The following is a 19,431-nucleotide window of genomic DNA, read 5'->3' on the forward strand; positions in this document are numbered from 1 at the left end:
TTTTAAATGTTGAAATTCCAAAATAAAAGAAATAAAAATACCAGTGGAGTTAATGTTGAACTTGTACAAGATATCAGCTGGACCTTCGGGAGAGGTATTGAAGAAATGGAAGGAGGCTCATAGAATCATTAAATCGGCCCATTGAGTCTACACCAACCACAATCCCACTCAGCATGGCCAATTCACTGAACACACACATCTTTAGACTGTGCGAAGAAACTCATGCAGATATGGGGAGAACGTGCAAACTCCACACAGACAGTGACCCAGGCCGAGAATCGAACCTGGGTCCCTTGCGCTGTGGGGCAGCAGTGCTAACCACCGTGCTACTGTGCCACTCCCGTGCACTGAATGCAGTTTTTGGGCTCCAGCATATACAGAAGCTATAACAGGGTTGGATATATAGCAAGAATGTAGTGATGTGTGTAATAGCAGCATTGGCTGATTTAGATACCTAACATGGATGAGGAGAGGGAATTTACTATTTAGGCATTTCTCATTGGATTCGAGGCCAGTCTACCTCGCACTGAGGGGAGGGAGCAGGGACCAGCGCAGTCGATATGCGTAGGATCCCAGTGGTGTGATCAATTCCGACTATTGTAGCAGTGCCAATCCATAGGAACCACAGGAATCTTCAGCCACAGTTCAGGCTGTTGGAGCAGCACTGCTCCATCAAATACCAAATCTTTAAAAAGCACACATCACATAGTTCCATCTTGCACAGTTATCCTCTTTGAATGAGGTTAACAATATGAGCCAGAATGTGGACAATTTTGCCCCAGTCCCCCAACAACCACTGTGTTCTCAAATATGGAAGGCACAGTTTGGAGTAAATGCATCATGGGAATTCTGGAGAAATGAGCGCTGAAAAGCATGACTTAACTGGGATAAACACATTGAGGTTAGATGGCACTGATTTCTCTTCATATTTGAAACAAGAGGCTCCAGAATATGTGATGCCTTTAAAATGTTCCTCCAGTTCAAAACCACCCTGTGCTAATTCTCATCCCTTCCTGGGTAGCACGGTGGCACAGTGGTTAGGCCCTGCTGCCTTACTGTGCCAGGACCCAGGTTCAATTCCTGGCTTGGGTGACTGTCTGTGTAGAGTCTGCATGTTCTCCCCGTGTCTGCGTGGGTTTCCTCCGGGTGCTCCGGTTTCCTCCCACAGTCTGCGAGTCGTGCTAGTTAGGTGCATTGGCCGTGCTAATATATTCGATATACTCCCTCAGTATATCGAAATAGGTGCTGGAGTGTGGTGACGAGGGGATTTCAATGCAGTGTTAATGTAAACCTACTTGTGACTAATAAATAAATAAACTTTAAAACTTTAGAAGGTAGTGGATGTGAGGCCCAATCCAGGGACCTAAACATAAAGTCTAAGTGGACGGTCCAGAGCACTACTGAAGGAGTGCTACACTGTCAGAGGTGCCACTGTTGGGATGAAGCATCAAACCAAGGTTCTGTCTTCCCTCTTATATGATTGTAGAAAATCCGTGGTATGATTTCAGTGTTAGACAGGGAAGGTTTAACCTTTATAAAATTATGCTTTAGTCACAATCTGAGCACTATAATCAGTTCTCCTCACCATACTTCAGGAAGAATGCAGGTGTCCTTAAGTGCATGCAGAGAAGATTTACCTGAATGTTTCAGGGATGAGGGATTTTAGCTTCAATGTTAGGTTGGAGAAGCAAGGGCTTTTCCCCTTGGCACACAGGAGGAAGGGGATTGATAGAGGTGTACAAAATTATGACGGGTTTGAATGAGGTTGGCAAAGGAAGGCTGTTCCCACCAGTTGATGGTACAAGGACCAGGGGACACAGATGAAAGGATCTGGGCAAGAGATGCAAAGGGAGGTGTGAGAAGCAACAGATTTTAGGCAACAAGTGGCAATGATTTGGAACTCATGGGCTGAGGATAGTGGAAATGTAGACAATTAATGATTTTAAAAGGAAATTCGATGGGCAACTGAAAGGAATTAAACTTGCAGGATTTACGAAGTTTATGTGCCATCTCCTAGCTACAAAATCATCCACAAAACACACCTTCCAAACCCGCGACCTTTACCACCTGGCAGGACAAGGGCAACAGACACATGGGAACATCCACCACGTTCAAGTTCCCCTCCAAGGCATGCCCCACCCTGACTTGGAAAGATACCGGTGTTGCCTCAGCGTCACTGGGTCACAATCCTGGAACTCCCTCACTAAGCAGCACCGTGGGTGGACACCCATAACCCGCGAAACGATAAGGGAAACATCACATCGTTATTTGTGGAATCTACTCTAGGCTGGCGAGTTTCCAACAAAGTGACTCCACATCGAAAGGGCTTCATTGGCTGCAAAACACTCTGGGTCGTGCTGAGTTCACCAAAGGAATGAAGTAAATGCATGCTTTTTCTTTTCTTCCTGAACCAGCTTTGCTTCTGCCCCAAAAAAAGCTGAAACATCAGGCCCATGAGAAAATGAGATTTGGCCCGCAGTCGAACTCTGTGAACTGTTCCATCTATTTGGAGCGATGCAGTGAGTGTGGAGGAGGGAGCAGTACTTTGGGAATTTGTGGTCGTGTACATTTATGTAATTGTGGTCTCCGGAACTGCACGGTTGAGGCAGTCCTTTGGCTGTCTCCCATCTATTACTGTTCAGCCCTCCAACAGTGCTGGCTCTGACCCTGGCTTGTGATTTCCTTCTTCATTCTCTACACGTTGGCAAAAGATCTTGGTCTCAGTCTTTGGTATTTCCTGTACTCTTGCTGGTACATTTCCAGCCCCTGATCTAGCTTGTGGTTTCTTACCCTCACCCTGCCCCTTACTAGGCCCCAATGCAAATCCCCAGCTAAAACCTGGGCAATCAAGAAGGGATAGAGAAAAAAAGAGAACAATTTAAGAGGAGTGAAAGGAAGAAGCAGCGTAAGCTTTTTGAGGGGGACGCAAGTTAACAGTGCGGGGTGGGAGGTTTGGGGAAATGTGAGGAAAAAAGCTTCTCCTCTTGGGTAGTCCCCTCCCCATCATGTGACATGCTATGATTTGCTAAATAAAAACACACACATTTTATCTAACAAAGTAATCTTGGAAAAAGTTGAACGGTTAATGCTTTCTCTTGTTTTGATGGCGACTTTGGGACTCTCTGCCCGAGGAACGGGTGGAAACAGGGTCATTGAACATTTTTAAGGCAGAGGCAGATTCTTGCTGGGCAAGGGATTCGAAGAGGGTAGATGTGGAACTCAAACACAGACCGAGCAGCTATGACCTTATTGAAAGGTGCAGCAGACTTGAGGGACCGAATGGCCTACTTCCACTCCTATTTCATATGCTCATATGATGCCTTTATACAAAAAATAAATTCCATTTACCTTCAATTTTCCTAATATTTGTTTCCTCGGCTTTCAGTGCTTTACTCGTCAATCCTGGCAGATATTGGGAATGGTAAATGTTGTTGTCAACCATAAAGAAATTGGGGGCTATCATCGATGCCCACACAAGAGTTCTGGGTGGGAAGTTTGCTGCCTCACTGAGTTTCGCTATGAAAGGAAACCCAGTGAAGAATCTGATGTTTGTTCAGGGGGCTCCGGAGTTTGTGAATGATAGCTTTTGCTGAATAAGGAACATAGTCCCCACTGAATGCTTGTTTTGATAAATACTTTTTCTTTGGAATCACAGAATCCTACAGTGCAGAAGAAGGCCATTAGGCCCATCAAGACCACAATCCCACCCAGGCCCTATCCCCATAACCCCATGCATTTACCCTGGCTAGCCCCCCACCCCCCCGACACTCAGGGGCAATCTAGCATGGCCAATCCACCTAACATGCACATCTTTGGACTGTGGGAGAAAACCGGGCCATGCAGAGGAAACCCACGCAGACACGGGGCGAACATGCAAACTCCACACAGGCAGTGACCCAAGCTGGGATTCGAATCCGGGACTCTGGTGCTGTGAATCAGCAGTGCTAACCACTGTGTCACCTGGAAGTTCATACTTTCGATGTGCGACTAATTCTGTTACACCATCATCATAGAACAGAATCATAGAATCTCTACAGTGCAGAAATAGGCCATTCAGCCCATCAAGTCTGCACCAACCTCAATCCCACCCTCACCTATCCCCATAACTCCATGCATTTACCCTAGCAAGCCCCCCCCGACACTAAGGGGAAATTTAGCATGGCCAATCCACCTAACATGCACATCTTTGGACTGTAGGAGGAAACCAGAGCACCCAGAGGAAACCCATGCAGAGAAGAACAGGAAGAACATGCAAAGAGTCAGATTTTGAAGAGTATCTTAAAGGAGGAAAGGGGGAAAGAGCAAGATTTGGAGAGAAAATAAAATAGAAAGAGAAATCCACACAGATACGTGGAGAATGTGGAGAATGTGCAAACTCCACACAGACAGAGACCCAAGCCAGGAAACAAACCCAGGTCGCTGGTGCCTGGAGGCAGGAGGGTTAACCATTGTGCCTCTGTCTCAGCAAAGCACCTTGGGAAGATTTATCTTAAAAGTGCTGTATAAATGCAAGTGACAAGTATAGATCCACCTATTAATTTACAATTGCAAGAATACAATTAAGAGGCAAGATGAAACAGGGTAATTTATTTATCTGCCTCTGATTCTAGATGAGGAAAACAATATTTATTAACTTATGTGAACCAATTAAAACATTGTCCAGAATTTTAGTACCATTCACTCTAGCGGGATTTTTCCATCCCGCTGCAGTGAATGGAGATTTGTCTGACTGCCAAATTCTCCAGTCTCAGTGAGAGCGTGGTGTGAATAAGCAGTAAGATCACAGCCAATGACTTTGCTCTCTTTAAACATGCCACACACAAATTTTCCAAATCCTTCCAGTGACAATTGCTGGGATTTTCAGCAACTGAAAATAGGACTACTGGGGTTCATTTAAACCAAGCGATCCTGATGGTAGGCAGGGCCCAGAAATCCCGCTCAGTGTTTCTCCAGATCGTAGAATCCCTACAGTGCAGAAGGAGGCCATTTGGCCCATTGAGCCTGCACCGACAACAATCCCACCCAGGCCCTATCCCCGTAGCCCCACGTATTTACCCTGCTAATCCCCTGACATTAAAGCGCAGTTTACCATGGCCAATTAACCTAACCTGCACATCTTTGGAGTGTGGGAGGAAACCGGGGCACCGGGAGGAAACCCACACAGACACGGGAAGAATGTGCAAACTCCGCACAGTCACCCGAGGCTGGAACCGCACCCGGGTCCTTGGCATTGCGAGGCAGCAGTGCTAACAACTGTGCCACTGTGCCCCATCATTAACAACATCATTTCATTAAAAAGTATTTCCACGAACGTACCTCAAACTGTAAGACATGATTTTTCTCAAAGTCTAGTGTGTCAGAGTTTGCCACTTGGAGTGATAAGATTCCCTCGTTGTAAACAATCTTCTGATTCAAGCTGAAAGCTGTGGAATCTTCTCCAAGAAGAAATACTTCAAACGTTCCATTGTTACCCTGTTAGGGACGGATGAAATGTCATTGAATTTTGATATCAGAAAATTGCTTTCGATGGGGAAAAAAATAAATCAAATAAAGTTGAAATGAACGAACTTGGTCAAGGTCTTGAACAAAGATGTGAAGAATGGGTACGCTGTTTGGGGTCTCCTCAGGCACACTGACATAAAACGTGTCAGTAGCTATTCTTTGCTCTGTGTAAAATGTTGGCTTGTTGTCGTTCACGTCGAGAATTAATACTGTAACTGCTGTTGTTGCGGCTGCAGATTGGTCTTTAACACCCTCGACAAGTTCCGACGCCTGAAATTTAACAAGGACATTTTTACTTCATTGTGATCTAAATCAGTGTCTGTGTTAAAATGTAACAAAGCCGCACCAAAAAGCATCAAATCTGCCACATAATCCGCCCACCCTGCGACAATTCTGATGACCTACTTTTCCCTGTTTTCAAAAACCATCCAAACATGTGCAAAGCCTAATCTTGTGTATGACAAGTTTTTTTTTGTTAAACTGAGCGTTCCCTGTGGCTTTTCTAACCAACAACAGCATTTCAAAAGTAATGCCAGGTTTTGCTTCCACCGCAGATATTGTAGTTTGGAATGTAAAGTGCATGTATTGATTTAATAAATAATTAGTTGTTTGGTAGCAAAGAACTTGAGAATCACTGAAAAAAAGAGATATGTTGATGCTTTTCACCTTGCACTCATCTGTACACTTCACATGTATAAGCCATTCGCTGATTTGTTCCCTAGGGCAACACCATGACCAGTGAGGGTCGATTTGCCAACCAATCAGCGTGCTCTTCTCATATAGAATAAATTGTTGTTTTCCTGATGAGTCCAAGACAAAAAACTTCATTGTGTCCCTTTTTTCCAGCAATACTGATGTTTAATTATTTATGTTACAAAGGCTGAGATCTAGCGGGGGTGCCCAACATCTTCCATCCTCACTCATGGTAACTGGAATAAAATAACCACATCTGGCCAACAATTTGAAAGAAAGAAATAGATTAAGAAAGCATTTATTGCCCATCCTTAGTTGCCCTTGGAGGGCAGTTAAGAGTCAACCCCGTTGCTGTGGCACTGGAGTCACATGTAGGCCAGACCAGGTAAGGATGGCAGATTTCCTTCCCTAAAGGATATTCGTGAACCAGATGGGTTTTTCCAACAATGGTTTCATGTCTTAATTCCAGATAGCTTTTATTGAATTCAAATTTGGCCATCTGCCGTGGCGAGATTCGAATCCAGGTCCCCAGAACGTTAGCTGAGTTTCTGGATTAATAGTCTAGCAATAAAACCACTAGGCCATTGCCTCTGCCACTGAGTGTGACTTACAGTGATGTTGATTGTAATGAGTTCTCTCATCTGTTCTCTGTCCAGCAAAGTGGCAACAGTGATTCTACCGGTTACGCTATCCACAGTAAAAGCTCTGGTACCTAAAATGATCAAATAAACAAATGTGTCATCCCATAAAGAAAATCACACAGTATTTATAATACTTATAACTGTTTCAATCACGAATGCAGGTCATGTATTCCAAAGCCTCACAGCCCATGGTGTAAAAATGTTTTTATGTTGAACCTAATATATATGTCCCCTTGTCTTAAATCCTTTGACCAATTGTTGCAGCTACTTTTTCCATTTCCCTTCCACTTTAAGCGTGTCTTTAAAAAAAAATTCCCCAATTTTGTCTAAGAAAACCAGCCCTAATTATCCAGTCTTTCTTGATATTCCTGGTGTCTCATCCCCAAACATGGCTCGCTGCATCTGAGGATATAGGGCCTGAGGCAGAAACACCCAGATCACCCTCAGCTGCAGCAGGAACCTACAGGGTGAAAGGACAATTTGTAACTATGGTTCCAAATGCTTTTTTGATGTCAACTTAAAAAAATATATTGATATACTAATTTCACTAGTGGCATAAGTTTACAACATCATGTTTTTGCCTAGGATGTTCTCCCTCTCCTGAATATCCCATCTCCATCCCTATACATAGGGCAAGTGGTCATTCTTATTTATGACCACAGATAGTTAGTCATTGATTTGCAGAGTCTCACCCAACAACTCTGAATAACTAAGACAGCCAATCAACATACATGGGGAAATTTTCCCTTCCCACCCGCCACAGGAGATGTAGTGGATGGAGATGGATCATGCAAAGGTACATTGACCATGGGTGGGTTTTTTTGGACTTGGAGCGAGCGTAGCCGGAATATCCCACCCATGGCTTCCCACTCATTCATTCTGGCATTGTTAAACTGTTCAGCAGTACAACTATGTTAGACGGGATAGATTGAGAACAGATCTAGCAGCTCAAAACTGGGCACCAGAGGGTCATCACCTTCAGCAGCAGAATTGTCTTCAAACACAATATTGAACCTTATAGCTTGACATATCTCCCAGTTTACCATTGCGTTAAGCCAGGGAACCAACACTAGTTCAACAAGGAGGGTAGGAGAACATGCAAGGACTAGTACCAGGGGCACCTAAAAGCTAGGTGTTAACTAATGCAGCTGCAACTCCAGATCTCACTTCAGCCTCAGTCCAAGTGGTGACTGTCCCTGACATCAAAATAGCATTTGACTGAGTCAGACCTCAAGTGTCCTAATAAAACTGAACTTGGAGTTATATCTAGCGTAAATGAGGATGATTGGGGTTGTGGGCGGCACAGTGGCACAGTGGTTAGCGCTGCTGCCTCACAGCGCCAAGGTCCCAGTTTCAATGTCTGGGTCACTGTCTGTGTGGAGTTTGCACATTCTCCCTGTGTCTGTGTGGGTTTTGTGGGATTCCTCCGGGTGCTCTGGTTTCCTCCCACAGTCTGAAAGATGTGCTGATTAGATGCATTGACCATGCTAAATTCTCCCTCGGTATACCCGAACAGGCACTGGAGTGTGGCGACTACAGGATTTTCACAATAACTTCATTGCAGTGTTAATGTAAGCCTACTTGTGACTAATAAATAAACAAGAGAAAATCTTAGCCCCAGGACAACACCGTAAAGATTCCTCAGGTGGTGTCCTTGGCTTGACTATCTGCAATTGCTTCATCAGTGATCTTCCCTCCATCCTAAAGTCAGAATTTGAAATATTCACTGATGACAACATAATGTTGAGTACCATTTGCGTGTTCTTAGATACCAAAGCAGTTCACATCCAAATGCAACAAGACCTGGACAATGTGGAGATTTTGGTGGGTAAGTGACAAGTAATATACTTGCCACATTGCCAGGCGATATCCTTCTCCAACACTAGAAAGCCATCCCCTCTTACATTTGGTAGCATTACCATAGCTGAATTCCCCCACTATCAATGTCTGGGGCTTTACCATTGACCAGAAGCTCAATTGAACCAGCCACATCAATACTTGGGTTATAACAGCCAGTCAGAAACTGAGTACTTTGTGGTGAATGACTCACTTTCGGATTCCCCAACATTCACAAAGAGTATGCTGGAATACTTTCCACTTGCCTGAATGAGTACAGCTCCAACAGCACTCAAGAAGTCTGGCATCATTCAAAACAAAGCAGTCAGCTTGTCTGGCACCCCACCGACCAACTTAAACATTCACTGCCTCCATCACCGATGAACAGTAGCAGCAGTGTGTGCAGTCTACAAGACGCACTGCAACAACTCACTAAGGCTCCTTCGACAGCACCTTCCAAATCAGTGATCCCTACTGCCGAGAAGGACAAGAACAGAAGCACATGGGAACAGCACTACCTACAAGTTTCTTTCCAAGTCACAAACCATTCTGACTTGGAACCATATCGCTACTCCTTCACTGCACTCTGGTTCCACCTATGCAACATGGACTACAGTGCTTCAAGAAGGCTGCATTTCCCACCATCTTCTCAAAAACAATTGGGAATGAACAATAAATGCTGGCCTTTCAGGGTACTGTTGAGTCCCTTGGCGCTACTGATACATTGGCAACATGTTTGCCATGTCAATACCCCGTGAAAGACAGTCATTGCTGCAAATCCCCACAGGCTCTCAGTGGTTTACTGTTGTGTCTTACAGACAGGGTGCTGTAAGTGATAGAGCAGGGTGGAGAGAGATAGAGAGTAGGAAGGTGACTTTGATAGCTGTTGACTGATTGAGGGTAAAGCTAAAAGAATGAGAAAGAAGAGATCTGAAAGCTGCAAATTCACTTGGAAAAGCAGAATCATTCATGATTCACTGAGTGCCCCTTTATGTACAGTATTCATGATTTCAGGTGAGATTTTATGGCCTCACATGACCCAAACCTGAAAAATCCCACCCAAGGTCAATGGATATTTCCATTGCCCACCCCTTTCCCACTCCAACTCTGTGGCAGGTGAGATAGCAGAATTCCAGCCCTGGACACACAAATCCCAACAGACTTACTGGCAGACTGGATAGAAGCTAAAATCACAGGGGGGTTCCAATAATGTCATGAATTCCAAAGGTTTACAACCCTTTGAGTGAAGACATTTCTCTACATCATTGTGTTGTTTATCTAACTCTGTCTCTTCTCCATTTCCCACCTGCCCCTCCATTGCTGAGAATGGAGCAGTCTGGAGTCAGACATGATCAATGTTGCTCGATATTGCACAATGGGAGTTAGCATTTTGCACAGTGCCGGGGGGCGGGGGGTGGGTGGGGGGGTGGGGGGGGGGGGTTAGTGGAGAGGAGGATCTCGCTGCTAATTACTTCCAATTACAGATAACAAACTGATATCAACTAGTTTATAACTCCAAACTTTACAACTACCTCATTACTACTTCAAAGGATCATCCTCTGTCATTTCCCCAACTCCAGCAATGATGGCACCACCAAATATATCTTCTGCTCACCACCCCGTCACCATTCCGCAGGGACTGTTCATTCTGTGATACTTTGGTCCATTCCACAATACCTCATTCCCTTTACATAGCACCATTCTGAGGCACTTGCTGGAGGTGTAACATCTGCCCCTTCCTTCCTGCTCACTGTCCAAGGCTCCAAACATTCCTTCCAGATGAAGCAGCCATTAACTTGCACTTCTTTCAGTTAAGTTTGCTCTTTTCACTATTCACAATGAAGTCTCCTCTACACTGGGGAGACTAAACACAGGCTGGTTGATCACTTTGTGGAACATCTTCACTCAGTTTGCAAGCATGACCCCAACCTGATTTAATTTGATTTGATTTATTATTGTCACATTTTTAGTGTAGTGAAAAGTATTGTTTCTTGCGTACTATACAGACAAAGCATACCATTCGTAGAGAAGGAAACGAGAGAGTGCAGAATGTAGTGTTACAGTCATAGTCAGAGAAAGATCAACTTAATGCAAGGCAGGTCCATTCAAAAGTCTTAAGGCAGCAGGGAAGAAGCTGTTCTTGAGTTGGTTGGTATGTGACCTCAGACTTATGTATCTTTTTTCCTAAGGAAGAAAGTGGAAGAGAGAATGTCCAGGATGTTAAGGGTCCTTAATTATGCTGGCTGCTTTGCCGAGGCAACAGGAAGTGTAGGCAGAGTCACTGGATGGGAGACTGGTTTGCGTGATGGATTGGGCTACATTCATTGTCGCTCCTTGCGGTCTTGGGCAGAGCAGGAGCCATACCAAGCCTGAAACAACCAGAAAGAATGCTTTCGATGGTGCGTCTGTTAAAGTTGATGACAGTCTTAGCTGACATGCCAAATTTCCTTAGTCTTCAGAGAAAGTAGAGGCATTGGTGGGTTTCTTAACTATAATGTCGGCATGGGGGGACCAGGACAGATTGTTGGTGATCTGGACACCTGAAAACTTGAATCGCTTGATTCTTTCTACTTCATCCCTGTTGACGTAGACAGGGGCATGTCCTCTGCTATGCTTCCAGAAGCTGATGACAATCTCCTTTATTTCGTTGACATTGAGGGAGAGATTATTGTTGCCACACCAGTTCACCAGATTCTCAATTTTCAACCACTGGAAATTTCAATTTACCATCTTGTTCTCAAGTTCACATGTCTAACCTTGTCCTGCTGCAATTTTCTTGTGAAGCCCTACACAATCTGGAGGAATAGCACCTCATCTTCTGGACTAAATTTGGAGTTCAACAAACTCAGACCATGAACTCCATCCTCCATTGTTATTTTTATTTTTGTTCATACCCCCACCACCCCCCCTCCACCCATGTCTCTCCCTACCTCACATGCCAGCCTGTTCCCACAGGCTGGTTGATCACTTTGTGGAACATCTTCACTCAGTTCGCATGCCAGCTTTGCTTTGCTTTCAGAATATGCTGCGTCTTGTTATGCTATCAACACAATCTGCTATTTTGCTCACAGACAGGCTTGACCTTTATGCTGCTATTAACGCCTGCTTTAATTTTTAATACTATCACTACCACTCTCTTTGTCTTGTATCATAGAATCCTACAGGGCAGAAGGAGGCCATTAAGCCCATCGAGTCCGCGCCAAACCCAATCTCAGCCAGGCCCTATCCACATAACCTCATGCATTTACACCAGCTAGGCCCCCTGACACTAAAGGGCAATTTAGCATGGCCAATCCACCGAACCTGCAGCTCTTTGGACTGTGGAAAGAAACCAGAACACCTGGAGGAAACCCATGCAGACATGGGGAGAGTGTGCTAACTCCACAGACAGTCGCCCAAGGCCAGAATTGAACCTAGTTCTTTGGCACTGTGAGGCAGCAGAGCTAACCATTGTGCCATCCTGTCTGTGATATATTTGTCTCTTAATCTCCCTTGGTCTTAAATGTATCCCTAACCAACCCAAATGACTGTAAATACTAATTCAATGGCTGTAAATCGAGAGGGGAGAGTGGGCAGCAGGACCTGGGTGTCCTTGTGCACCTATCACTGAAGGCAAACATGCAGGTGCAGCAGGTGGTAAAGAAGGCAAATAGCGTGTTGGCTTCATTGTGAGAGGTTTTGAGAACAGGAGCAGGTATGTGTTGTTTCAATTATACAGGGCCTTGGTGAGGCCACACCTAGAGTACTGTGTGCAGTTTTGGTCTCCTTTCCTGAGGAAGGATGTTGTTGCTCTCAAGGGAGTGTGGCAAAGATTTACCAGGCTGATTTCAGGGATGGCAGGACTGATGTATGAGGAGAGATTGACTAGGTTAAGATTGTTTTCACTGGAGTTCAGATGAATAAGGGGAGGGTTCTTATAGGGACTTATAAAATTCTAACAGGGTTTCACAGCGTTGATGCAGGGAGGATATTCCCAGTGGTGGGGTAAGCCCAGAACCAAGGGTCACAGTCTGAGGATTCAGGGTAGACCATTTAGGATGGAGGTGAGGAGACATTTCTTCACTGAAAGAGTGGTGAGCCTGTGGAATTCATTACCACGGGAAGTAGTTGATGCCAAAACATTGAATGTATTGAAGAGGCAGCTAGATATAGCACTTCGGGCGAATAGGATCAAAAACTACGAGGAGAAAGCAGGACTAAGCTCTTGAATTGGATGATCAGCTATAACCGTAATGAATAGAGGAGCATGCTCGAAGGGCCAAATGGCCTCCTGATGCTCCTTTCTTCTTTTTTTCTATCTGTTCTACATCCTCTACCCCCACCTTTTCGACAGTATAAATCCCATCACATTTCCCCCCCCCTCTTTAATTCTGAAGGGTCATATGGACTCGAAACATTGGGCCGGATTTTACAGCCTTGCTCGCCCCAAAATATAAATTCCAGCCCAAGGTCAACAGACCTCCCCATTGTCTGCCCCGATTCCCATGGCAGACATTACCTCTGTTTCTCTCGCCACAGATGCTGCCAGACCTGTGGTGCTTTTCCAGCATTTTCTGTTTTTATTTCAGATTCCCAGTATTGACATTATTTCGCTTTTATAACTACCAGGAATGCGTTCATTCAAATAATTTAGTCTGTATTTTTGTTATCATAATTGTTTTTTTTACACGGTAAGAGTCTCACATCGATGCCACAGTACATACCATTAATGCTATACCTGACTGGGTTATTAATACCTCTGTCTCCATCAATTGCTGTAACAGTGATGATACCTGTATTCTAAACAAATAATATTTATGCTTTAGTACTAAGTTAATCTTAAAAAAAAACACACAATTTACAAATGGGGTTGAAATTGGTTCGTTTACTGCCAAACATACCACAGGTAAATTCTCTGGAATGCGAACATGATAAAAAGAATGTAAGAACTCTGGTGGTTTATTTGGTACATCATTCACATTGATAATCAGTCTTGTAGTTGAATATTTTGCTTCAGGTTTTCCTTGATCCTGTTAAAAGAACGAGTTTAAACTTACAACTTGCTCATGACATTGATTATTGTACACGGGCATCATGATGGACTCTTCTTCTTCTCTTTCCCAATGAATTCAGGGTTAACTTTGACCAACTCTATCCTTGAATGAAAAACTGTTTTGTACTTTGTCAAAATATAAGGGCAGAATAAGGTAGGCAAAGGCTAGATTTTACAGGGTGCCATCTATGCCCATTGCCACCCCTGATTTAAAGGTCAGTAGAGAGCCCGCTCACTAACTTGTTGGCTACTCGGCAGCCATTTTACACCTGGCTGAGTGTTCATTGTCTCAGGATGAGATCTCCAGCTCTCCCTCCCTCAGTTGGGGAGGGAAGTCCAGCCAGACTGGCAGTGCTGTAGTCCCACTGGCTTCAGCTCTGACTGGCGGCCACTGTTGGCAGTTCCCAAAAAGGAGGAGGTTATGGAGCAAGATCTCAGTTAAGTCCGGGGTATCGCCAGGTGGAGACCACCAAGGGGCATCGGGGAGGTGGGTGGTCTGGATGTGAGAGGCCAGGGCGAAGGGTCAATATGATCTTGGGGGGGAAGCACCTGCAGTGGGCACAGGGGAACCCAAAGGTGGTTCCACCCCTGCGGTGTGGTACCAGCTCACCCAGTAAAAGCTACAAGTTTTCCCACATGGCACGACCCTCCCCACTGCTGCAGGTAAACTGGAAGTGGAGGCAGGGTGAGGTACAAAGTGACCATTAATTGGCCACTTAGGGATCTTAAATAGCCTGAGGGTGGGCTGGATGTCTGATGCCTGCAATGTGTCCTCCCTGTAAAATTGGAGACAGGCCGGGGGCATTTGGGAAGGGCAAGTGCTGCATTTTATGAGCTTTATCCCCGATGCCTTCAAACAGATGGGAGAGGGATTGTAAATCCAGCACATGACAGTTTGGTGAAAGACAACTGGAGTGTTTGCAGCCTGTGAATTACATGAAGAAGGGGTAGCCTGAGGGATGTAAGAACTTGCACAATTTTGAGCCTGAGGAAAGGATGATTTAAAGTAGGAAGCAAATAACTTTCACCTAGCATCTTACAGATTTCTCTATCAAGCATACTCATAAATATATATTTATCTTGCTTTTGGTTGGCTTGGCTGCCTTAGCAGTCCCTTTACTGAGGATTTCCTCTTATCACGTTGGCACAGTGATTAGCACTGCTGCCTCACAGCACCAGGGACAAGGGCTCAATTCCTGGCTTGAGCCACTGTCTGTGCAGAGTCTGCGTGTTCTCCCTGTGTCTGCGTGGGTTTCCTCCAGATGCTCCGGTTCACTCTCACAGTCCAGTAGATGTGCTGGTTAGGTGAATTGGCCATGTTAAATTCTCCCTCGGTGTGCCCGAGCGGAAGCCAGAGTGTGGGCGACTTGGTGATTTTCACAGTGACTTCATTGCAGTGTGAATGTAAGCCTACTTGTGACACTAATAAATAAATTTTATCCAATTGAATGAGCAGGCTATCTGTTCGGTGACAAAGCTGTCTATTCCTTGTCATGGATTGTTTCCAGAAACCTCACTTGTAATATTCAGTTTGAGTGAACCTGTTACAGCACATTTTTTTTCAAAATATAAAGTATAATAATAAACTTTAAAAACAAAGCTTTGTTTCGTTTTTGAAGTGATGGTACATACCACTGCTTTGACAAGGAGCTGATAAAAACTGCTTACAGAGAAATCCAGTTGACCTTTCAAGTAAATGCTGCCATTTTTGGATATGCCAAATAATGCTTCATTATCTGAGGGTATAAGCTAAGCAAAAAATGTTAAGAGAATATGACTGCCAAGTATGTTTCATATGTCCAATCCAAATAAAATACTGCTCTAATTTATAACAAAATGAATATTAAAGGAGAAAATGAAGGTAAGTGTAGTGATTACCTCTATAATTTCATAAGTTACAGAACCATTATTGCCTCTATCAATGTCCGTAGCAAAAACTCGGTATAATTCTGTTCCCACATTTTCATTCTGCTCCAAAAGTAAATAAGGGTGTTCTTAACAATATGTTCTTCGAAGCAATTTTACCATTATTATGTCATTTTTGACAACATGTAATTGACCATAATTGAAAGCTGCAAGTTCAAAGCGATGCAGTTTAACATGTGAAACTGCTTACCTCTGCAACATTAGCTTGATACGGTAACCCTATAAACGCTGGCGCATTGTCATTAACATCTTCCACGTAAATATGCAATGTCTTTCTCACCTATGCAATGTGAAGAAAGACTCCATCGTTAAACAGGAAATGTCAGTGAACCCAAATATACCAAACACACTTAGCCAAGTCTTGAACATCGTACATAGAATATCTTTTCTCTATTATTGCTCAGTGTCTCTCTTCTTAACAAAAGGAGGAAGACTTGCTCTTATGACTCTTATTTAATGACCACTGCACATCACAAAGCGCGCTAGAGACCAGTTAAGTATTTATGAAGTGTAATCACTATTGTAATATAGAGAATCTGGCAATCAATTTGCACAGAACAAACTTCCCCAAACAACAATGTGACAATGACCAGATAATTTTTTTGTTTGTGATGTTGACTGAGGATGAAATATAGACCAGGATACCAGGGATGACTCCCCTCCATGCCCTCCACAAAGTAGTGCCATGAGGTCTTTTACATTCGCATAAGCAGGCAGGTAGGGCCTCAGCTTAACATTTCTTCAGAAAGACAGCGTGTCTGACAATGCATCACTCCCTTAACACTGCATTGGAGTGCTGGCCTTGGTTTTTGTGCTCAAGCCCTGGAAGTGAAGGGAAACATAGAAACCTATGTTCCCCCCAAGGGGGCAGAACAATGGCACAGTAGTTAGTACTGCTGCCTCACAGTGCCAGGGACCTGGGTTCGATTCCTGACATGGGTCACTGTGTGGAGCTTCCACATTTCCCCCGTATCTGCATGGGTTTTCTCTGGGCGGTCTGGTAACCATCTGGTTACCCCCAAAAGCCATTCATCTCCTTGTTTGTCAAAAATCTATCTAGTCTGTCTTAAAAATATTCAAAGATTCTGCTTCCACTGCCATTTGAGGAAGGGATTTCCAAAAACTTGAAACCTTCTGAGAGAAAAAACATTCTTTTCATTTCTAAGTTAAATGGGTGACCCCTTATTTTCAAATAGTGACCCCCCCTCCCCCCCCATTCTAGATTCTCTAACAAGAAGAATCATCCACCCTTTTCAAACCTCTCAGAAACTTAAAGGTTTCAATCAAGTTGGCTCTTATAAAGTTTTTAGAGTTTAAAGTTTATTTAGTTATTCATGTCACAAGTAGTGCTAACCACTGTGCCACCACGCTGCCCTGTATGGGCGATCGATAGGATATCCTGTAACCTTGCTCCCTGAGATATGTCTCTCCTCAGGTTCCCTTTCTCCCAGACAAGAACTCAATCAAAACAATTCTAATCTTTTCCTCATACTCTAGTTCTTTCCTCCTTATTAAGCTTATTGTCATTTTTTGCTGTTCTTTATATTCTGTCCAATTCCCACAAATCACAGAAATAACTCAACCAATACTCACTAGGGATCTGGAATAAAAACTTGGACAGGGGTTGAAATCAAGAGTTGGAATGAAAGGTAAAATGTGCACAAAATATAATTACTGTTGTTGTCACTTACCAATGCATTTATTCCATCATCAACTGTAATGATTATCCCAAAATGATCATTGCTATTTGCATAGACCTGAAAAAATTCAATGTCACAATTAATCATGAAATATTTAAAAGGTTTACTTTGGAATATTTACATTAGATTGGCCAGTAATTTTCTATAGATTTCCTCTGCTGGCTGCTTTGGTCTAGCTGTTAATCTTATTACATTGCAAAGAGGAATTTCACACAAAGGTATTAACCATGGTGTTACAAATATCACATCATTTGGATCATTTTCAAATTCACCACCTGGGAAAATAATGCGGCAGAACAAATCGGCAGCCCATCCAACTTGTCCAATTTTAATCCCATTTGCAGATTTACCCTTTCACTTGTCTAGACATGGTGGCCCAGCCAATCAGCTTGAGTGCTGAAATGTGGACCTCCACACTAATCTCACCAATATTGGAAAGGTCAGAGGAAGCTGAACTGTTCTGATTGCCGGTGGCGTGTACCATATGTAATAAGTCTTCAGAGGCAGAAACCCCTTCACCAAAATCCCTTTATTTACAATTCCAACAGCAATGCACATAGTGCTATCACTCAGCAGTCTACCAGTGGGAGTGCCAGAGGTACTGACATTCCTGGTTAAATACAAGGAAAAGACTCCCTGATTAGTCCATCAATTGACTCCTTAATCAGAGAGTTCATATTCCAATAGGCCAACCTCACCAGCCTGATTGAAGTCATTACCCTATCTTTACTAAAGAGATATTGAGGATGATTACTATCTGGCTAGGGGAGGGAACAATGCCAAATACATACTGGCACCTCTCCACACCCACTCTTCCTCCACACCCACCCCCCCCCCCCCACCTCCCCAATGCACCCCCAAGCCCTCTCCCCAAGAATAAGGCATCAACTGTGTTCAGGGGTTGTTTGTCTAAGTGCTGCATGTGAAATGTCTTTGAAAAAGATTTGATATCCACTTCAGACTCACAAGTGTGCTGGTCATTACACAGCCCTACTTATAGCTGACTCCAGTTCAGCAGAGCCACACAATTCCTCTTTTCCCATCATGGTATTCCCAGTGACTGGTATAGCAGCCAAGCTCACCGCACTCTGAGGTTCGCAGTTTCATGAGTATGCAGTGGCACTGACAGGGTCCCCCACAACCCATCCAAAGGCCAGCTTGATTGACAGGACTGGCTTCCAGTCAGATGGGCAACAGTCCAAGGCAGACCACTCTCCACCAAAGTTCAGAGGAACTGTAATTGAGATGCCAAATGTTAAAGTCAATTTTTACTTGTCTTTATTGCACTGTACTGACAGTACTTAGCAAACATATTCTCTTAAACTTTGGGATGTTCGAGTGGTGGGCAAGTTATAAATGTTAAGCAGACCAGCTGTTCTGATGAGCTGGAATAAGGCCCAGAATTTAACGTTTATTGTTTGGGACACTTCACCATATGCGATTTGTTACAATTGTGCACTCACATCAAAACCTTTGCTATGGCATGTCTCTTAACATTTTTGTTAGCCGGCTAATTTTACAAGGTTTCATGGCTGGCCAACACAAATGATACATCTACAAGATAATTTAATTTATAACTCAAAATTATTTCAAGAAAATCATTTTAAAATGATAGCAGAGCTTTTAGTCTGGAGGTCAGATAAATGAAAGGAGAGTTTTTCTTTCCCCAGCAGATCAAAGTCAGTTAAGGGGAGAGCTGAGAGAGTTGTACCAAATGATGAGATATGTCACTTTTCAGAAGTTGTTGATCATTTGCCCACAGCAAGGATTTGGAAAGAAGTTACTTTGAAGTATTGGATTAGCAAAGGTGTATTAAAGACAGACACTAACATGTATTAAAGACAGACTAATCTGAACTACTAATGCACAGGCTAATGCATCAGGGAAAAGCATTCAAATCCCACAGCAGCAGCACTTTATATTCAATTAGCAAAAACCTGGAATTGAAAGTGAGTTGCTGATACCTATGACAACCGATGGAGTCGGTGGTAGAATTCTTTTTTTCCGAATTTTTACCCCATTCTTAAAGTTACAAAGCCAATGCTCAGAGTGGACCAGGCCAAACCAAATCCATTCTTTGCTTGCTCTGAAAACCAAATCT

At 43.7% G+C, this 19,431-nt stretch overlaps 1 protein-coding gene across 5 annotated transcripts in view; it reads right to left on the bottom strand.

Annotated features, from left to right (window-relative positions):
• The window catches only part of LOC145343494 (cadherin-related family member 2-like), a 145,654-nt gene that overhangs the window by 110,284 nt on the left and 15,939 nt on the right, over window positions 1–19,431 (bottom strand). For all 5 annotated transcript variants that reach the window (XM_080189741.1, XM_080189744.1, XM_080189742.1 and 2 more), the window contains exons 5-13: window positions 17,322–17,387; window positions 15,821–15,910; window positions 15,583–15,672; window positions 15,337–15,453; window positions 13,553–13,681; window positions 13,376–13,451; window positions 6,807–6,907; window positions 5,569–5,772; window positions 5,317–5,472 (exon numbers count right to left, since the gene is read on the bottom strand). In XM_080189741.1, the coding sequence (XP_080045867.1) occupies window positions 5,317–5,472; window positions 5,569–5,772; window positions 6,807–6,907; window positions 13,376–13,451; window positions 13,553–13,681; window positions 15,337–15,453; window positions 15,583–15,672; window positions 15,821–15,910; window positions 17,322–17,387 (1,029 nt within the window). The remainder of the gene's footprint in view (window positions 1–5,316; window positions 5,473–5,568; window positions 5,773–6,806; window positions 6,908–13,375; window positions 13,452–13,552; window positions 13,682–15,336; window positions 15,454–15,582; window positions 15,673–15,820; window positions 15,911–17,321; window positions 17,388–19,431) is intronic.

This window comes from Carcharhinus amblyrhynchos, chromosome 5, assembly GCF_965287045.1.
Source record: "Carcharhinus amblyrhynchos chromosome 5, sCarAmb.v2.hapA, whole genome shotgun sequence".
Classification (NCBI taxonomy): domain Eukaryota; kingdom Metazoa; phylum Chordata; class Chondrichthyes; order Carcharhiniformes; family Carcharhinidae; genus Carcharhinus; species Carcharhinus amblyrhynchos.